The 6,609-nt window shown below is 45.9% G+C and overlaps 1 protein-coding gene across 2 annotated transcripts in view; it reads left to right on the top strand.

Annotated features, from left to right (window-relative positions):
• The first annotated feature begins 222 nt into the window (after window positions 1-222).
• Window positions 223-6,609, top strand: part of HMGXB3 (HMG-box containing 3) — an 81,068-nt gene continuing 74,681 nt past the window's right edge. For both annotated transcript variants that reach the window (XM_040440776.1, XM_040440768.1), the window contains exons 1-2: window positions 223-962; window positions 6,188-6,328. In XM_040440776.1, coding sequence (XP_040296710.1) covers window positions 6,189-6,328 — 140 coding nt within the window. In that variant the 5' untranslated portion in view covers window positions 223-962; window position 6,188. The remainder of the gene's footprint in view (window positions 963-6,187; window positions 6,329-6,609) is intronic.

Raw genomic sequence — 6,609 nt, 5'->3', positions numbered from 1 at the left:
CCAAAGCGGAATGGAGACGGAACGGAGCCAAACTGATGCGTTCGGAGCGGATCCTTTTCCATTCAGAATGCACTAGTACAAAACGGATCCGTTTTGAACCGCTTCTGGGAGCCCAAGACGGATATCACAAACGGAGAGCCAAAACGCCAGGGTGAAGGTAGCCTTAGTTGCCCATAGCAACCAATCAGAATTGACCTTTATTTTTCCAGAAGAGCCGTGAAAAACTAGAAGTGGAATCGGATTGGTTGCTATAACGAAGCCAGTTCTCCTCGACCCCCGGTTTGTTAAATTATCTACCTCACTGAAACTACAAAGCATTGACATGGCGTGGATTTAAAATCCACACCACATGTCTATATCCGGAAAAAACTGTGGATTTCACGGGAAGGATCTCGTGACGACTCCCACGTTTGTAGTACAAATGACTATTATCTCGCTGGTGTGTATAGAGCCTTAAAAGTAGTCAGCCATGTTCTTTTATAGTAATGGCATATTGTAAACGCCACATCAAAACAGCCCTGGGGAAAAAAATCATGCACTTTTTACATCTGTAAAAACTACAACTGCCTCAAAAATCGCGTTTAAAAAGCATGCGTTTTCACCAAACTGCTACGTGTGAATAGTCATTCAATGCACATATCTGCGTTTTAGCCCACATAGAAATGTGTTAAGACGCAGATTGTATTAGCACTGCAGCCTATGGCCATTTAGAACGATGGACGGCACACCATATTCGCTCCACCAGCTGAACAGCTCAGGCCAAGAGATCAATGAACACTTTAATCCGTTTCGCCATCCACTACCTCAGGACACACGTGGCTAAAAGGCCGCTGTTGATTGGCGTTTCGCCTTTCATTCCACGCTCCCATTGGTTGCTCCGCCCTAGCAGCCTGGCCGCCATCTTGGAGAGGGCATGGAGGAGCTGCGAAGCCTTAAACACCGGCGCTTGTTCTAGGACACAGGTAAGCGACTGTGAACGGGGTGCTGGGGTTCGCCGCAGCGTCCTGGATCTAAAAGGGGTTCTAATGGCGACTCTAATGACCTCCTGGGAGCGTCGAGAGGCGAAGTCCGGTAGGGAGTTAATAAGGCGGACGCTCATTGGACGTTGGGATGTGCCCGAGTCAGTATGAAGACACATGAATAGGCGGAGGGGGAAGAGACACAGGGGAGAAGACGAGATAGAACATAGGGCGCAGGCTGCCTAGTGTGTGGATGTGTATAGAGGCAGGGCTCGGATACCCAGTGGAAGCACTTCGGATACACCTTGCATTTTCACCAAAGTCTGCATGGATTGGGCTCTGTCCACATGAAGCATACATTAGACAAAAAATAAAATAAAAATTCTTAGGGTTTTTCTGTGAGATTTTCTTTAAAAATACAAGCCATATGTGTACGTTGTACATGGCGATCCTGTCGCGGATCACAAAGGATCCACAGGTGTTACGGTGGCTGCGAGGTGAATTCCATTTTAAATAAAGGGGTATTCCCATCTAGGACATTGATGGCATCTTGCTAGGATATGCAATCCATATCAGATAGTGGCAGGTCCCAACTCTGGGATCGGCTCCTAGTGTCTGCAGGACTTGGCCGTCTGCCCTTGCGGGACCACCTCCCGTTCACCGCTATAGGAGTTCTGAGTGCTGGCTCAGCTATTTTGGAACTCTCATAACGGTGAATGGAGAGCATGCTGCGCGTGCGCGTTGTGTTCGCCTTCACTTCAGACACCCCTTGCTGGAGATAGGACCATCAATGTCCCAGATAGGAATACCCCTTTATGAAATCCGATCCAAATGCTGCTGAAAAATTCTGCATAAATTGACCTGCGGTGCAGATTTTAAATCCGCATTTTGTCAATTTATGCTGCAAATTTCCACCTTCAATTTTACCCTTTTTAAAGCAGTGGTTTTTTTCTTTTCTTCTTTTTTTTTTTACGGATCCTCTGCAAAATCCTTGGTAGATTTTTCCACTGCAAGTTGGAAATCCGTAAACGATGTAAGCCATGTCTTGTCTCCTGACGTGTCTTATTTTCAGTACATGCTTGCAGTCCCTTTGAAATAAAAGATTTTGATAATCCTTGTACCATTCCTCTATTATTCCTCCCTAAAATGTATGAATACATTTACAAATGGGTGCTTTTACAGGGGTTGTTCCCATCTGGACACTTATATGACATAACCACAGGATATGCCACAAATGTCCTTGCCTCTGGGACCAGCTCCTGTCTCAAGAACGGGGCCCCGTTGCCGCCAGGAATGGAGAGGAGGCTGAGCATGGAGAAAGGAGGATTCCCCATTCCCTGCTAGAGCTGAGCAGTCTTACTAGGCCATGGGGCCCATATCTATAGGATAATTATGGCATATCCCGTGATATGCTATGAAGGTCCAGGTGGGACAGCCCCTTTAACCCTTTCTCTGCCAAGGACATATCTCGCACATCCTCGCTACTGATGGCTGGATCTCAGGCTGTGTAACAGCTACCTCATTGTCAGCCTAAGGGACCGTATGAACAGGTCCGCATCTGTTCCGCAATTTTCATTCATAGTTCCGTTCCGCAGCCCCGCAAAAAAGTTAGAATATGTCCAATTCTTGTTGTTCATGTGCGGTCAACAAATTGTGGAACGCACACGAGTCGGTATCCGTGTTTTGCGGACTGCCCGTTGTTTTCATGGTTGTAGCATCAGAACATTTTTGCCATTCCTCCGTTACAGTTCTCATCCATGGTCCAAGAGGTGGGGCCTCAGTAGAGGTTGCAGTAATGCCTGTACATGCGTCATAGATGTCTGTACAGACCATTTTACTCCTATGCATTTCTGCGCATGACACTTTCTTTGGTCCGGAGGGCTGTAGTCTGTTCAGTCCCTGCTGCCCACACCATTGAACCTGGCCCAGGTGGCAGGAACTGAACAGACCTCACAGGCTGCACTGATAAAGCGCTCTGGGCCACTGCGGAGCCTGGCACTGACTGAAGCCAGGCTCCTGCTGTAACAGCCGGCATTGGAAAGAACTCTGGCCGCTTAAAGAGGACCTTTCACCACTCCTGACATGCCTGTTTTAGTAGCTTCATGCATTCCCCATGTAATAACAATTCTGGAGCATCTATTCTTATAGCTCTATGGTGTGCCATTCCTTTATTATTTCTACTAGAAGCTATGAATGAATTGCTAGTAGTCTGCAGTAAGGGTACAGAGGGCTGTTACAGTTTCAGACTGTGCAGGTACACCCCCCCAACTGGTTACCTCCCCTCTGCACCCTTACTGCAGACTGCTAGAAATACATTCATAACTTCTAGTAGAAATAATAAAGGAATGGCACACCATAGAACCATAAGAATAGATGCTCCAGAATTGTTATTACATGGGGAATGCATAAAGCTATTAAAACAGACATATCAGGAGAAGTGAAAGGTCCTCTTTAACTCCCGAAATGCCGCAGTCAATAGCAACTGAGGCGTCTAGGCAGTTAGAGGAACATGGCTCTCTGTCACCATCGGCTCCCTGCGAGCGCATTTGCGTGGTGCTGATATCGTGGCATAGCAGATTGCGGCCTAACATGGCTGCATGTCTATTACACTGTGCCACAGACGCAACCTAATAGACAGCCTGACGCTCTTATCGAATCTTATTCCAGTCAGTACAGTAACTCCGGTAGTCTCTTCCTGTGCCAGAACAGATTACCAGATTACCTTTTAATAAACGTAATTAAGGTTATGCTAAAGACATAATTTTTTTTGCTATAACCTTTATAATAAAGATAACATTTAGATCACCCGTGAACAACATAAAAAACGCAAAAAATGCTGAATTGTTTCTTCCTATTCACCCCCACCCCAGAGCCGGCAGAGCTGGAGCGTCAGCCTATTCCCCCGTGTTGTCCGCTTTCTTACCCCTTTAAGGATGTAAGGAAATCCCTTTTGAGTTAACGCGAGCTGTTTGATTTGTTCTGCGTGCAGGGTCCTAAAGATCCTGCTTATGGAACGGAAGCATCGGAGATTACAAGGACTATTTGGGACCCACAAGTTCCTTATAGAGGTCATTCGCAGTCAATCTCCCACCCCGCTTAGGGTATGATCACACATAGCGGTTTTCCCTGTGGTTTTGTATTAGTTTTTTTGTTTTTTTTATAGGTGACGCAAATTTATAGAACATTTGTTTCACCTGTAAAAACCACAGTGAAGATGGATTTTCCTGATGTAGTTTTGATGCGCTTTTAACCATATCTCTGCTGCTACATGTGAACGTACCCGTCTGCTATGTTACCTGTTTGAAAGCATGCACACTGCCACTCCATTACAATCTATGGGAGTGCCGAAAGCTGCCGAGCAGTCCCATAGCTTTTCAGTGCAGCCGCAGTGCTCATGCTCGACCATCGCACCCTTCAAACAGCAGACATGCATCCCCCTTCTTGTGATCTTTGGGGGAAGCTGTGGGACGTTCAAGACAACCACTTTAATATAGATAATCACGATTTTCTGCAAATCATGGAAACGTGATTTGGCCCAGGGCTGTGGAGTTGGTGAGCCAGACTTCCAACTTCTGCTCCAGCTCCTGTATTCTCCCACACTGATTCCTCCAACTCATAACACATTTACTGAACCGGTGACATAAGGCTATTCATCCGCTATATGACAGTTAGGGTAGGGTCACATCACCATGTTGTTTTCCGTTCTGATCCGTCAGAAGAACAGAAAAAAAAAAACGGAACCTTCATTTTGAGCGTCCGTTATACAGATTTTGCATCCATTTTACCAATTTCTGCCTGCGATCTGTGACTTTCATGGGTCTTGAAGCAGTAGCATGAAGATACGGTGGGGGCGGGCAATGTTTTTGGCAAAGAAAAGTCGTGAACCCATGGGATTTGCTACTTTTCGATGTCATTTTGACTTTTCTAGTCACAATTGGAGTTTTACGCCGTCCTCGCCAGTTTTGTGAAAAGGGGGTCTGGCATGGGGGCGAGGCCATCAGCTCTGGCCGGTTCATCATTTTGTATGCCAGGAACTGGCATAAATAATGACTGAGATCTATGACAGCTCTGAGCACCTAGAGAGAAGGGGGCATGTCATTTATGAGAAGACCCCAATCTTGATGAATTACTTTTATTCTGAACATACACATCAGATCCATGTTGGCGGACCCCACTGAAGTTTCGGCAGGTTTGGCTGGCCATCTTATGTGTATGGGGCCTCCTGACTCTCCCCCGTAGCTCATGTTGGGGGAGATGAGGCTGGGACATGTTGGATGTCATCTGCTCAAACCTTTTGTTTATCTGGCAGTGGCTTTCTCCCCATTCACTACATTACATATTTGTGATCAGGCGAGTGTGCATAGTATGTAAGGATCTGGAGAGATCGCTATCGGCTGACCCAGTTATCTCTAGCGTATGGCCAGCTTCTTACTGCTCCATCATCCTAGTCGTCGCTGTTAGGTTGATCAGACTGTACCATGTAGTTATATGATTAAACTGTCTTAAATTCTCATTAAAGGAAGTATGCAACAAGATCTTCATTTTATAAATCAGTCATTAATAATATATAGTATTTAATATTTGGAAACTGAAGTTGGTACATTTCTACAGACTCCACCTGATTTGGTTGCCACTTGTGAAGTCATTCTGAACTCTGCTGTGCTCCCATAGAGAATAAATGGAGTGGCAACCTGCCACTCCATCAGAATGGGGGAACGGGATCCCCGTTCTCTGGATTATTCGTGTTCCCTGTGGTCGGACCCCCAGTGATCAGCTAGTTATCCCCTATCCTGTGGATAGAGGATAACTTCTAAACTTGGTCTAACCCCTATAACTGGGAAATGTTCAGAGTACTAACCATTTCAGATCCAGATCTGCCAATTCCCAGGCTTCTCTTTTGCCATCCAAGATGGCCACACTGCTTTTCAGACTACCTGCTGCATGTGGTAGTCCATGCCATTTCCTGCTGCCCTCAGGTTGGCCAGTACTGCTCACGTGTCCAATGGTGGTCGATCCAAGAGCAGGGCTGGATAAGTGGGAAGTGTCCTGGACTAGCAAATGCACAGAATGCATCAGATAGTCTGAGAATCAGTGCAGCCATCTTGGATGACCGAAGAGGGTCCTTGGATTTGGTGGCTCTGTGGCTGTTTAATACCTTTTTTTTCCCTTAAAATGGAGAGCCTCTTTAAGTTACAGTAAAATGTCTTAATAAATTCTTGTTTCCTTAGAATGGATGATCCTTTTGATGGTACTGAGGTGACAGTGGAGTCTGAAGTGATGGAGGAAAGCTATGTGCCTGCTAAGCCTCCTGTAAAGAGGAAGAAATATAGAGGTTGTTCAGAACAAGGAGAGGCTGTGAAGAAACCACGGTAAGCAGTACCTCTATACTTGTCTGAAATAAGACTTAAAGGCTATGTACACCTTTGGGGGCAATTAATAAAAATTATAATTGCATTGTACTAATTTTGAGCTTAAAATCATTTTTCTTTCTCGTATCATCAGGACCGTGGGTATAGCTGCTGCTACCACTAGGAGGCGACACTAGGCTAAAAAGTGTTAGCTCCTCCTCTGCTGGCTATACCCCCTCCAGCCAGGAGAGAGCATATCGGCATTATTCCGGAAGGTCTTTGCAAAGTTTTGGCGGCTTCCA

The sequence above is a fragment of the Bufo bufo genome, chromosome 1, assembly GCF_905171765.1.
Source record: "Bufo bufo chromosome 1, aBufBuf1.1, whole genome shotgun sequence".
Lineage (NCBI taxonomy): Eukaryota > Metazoa > Chordata > Amphibia > Anura > Bufonidae > Bufo > Bufo bufo.
Note: the sequence above shows the minus strand (reverse complement) of the source record. Positions and strands in the feature narration are given on the sequence as shown.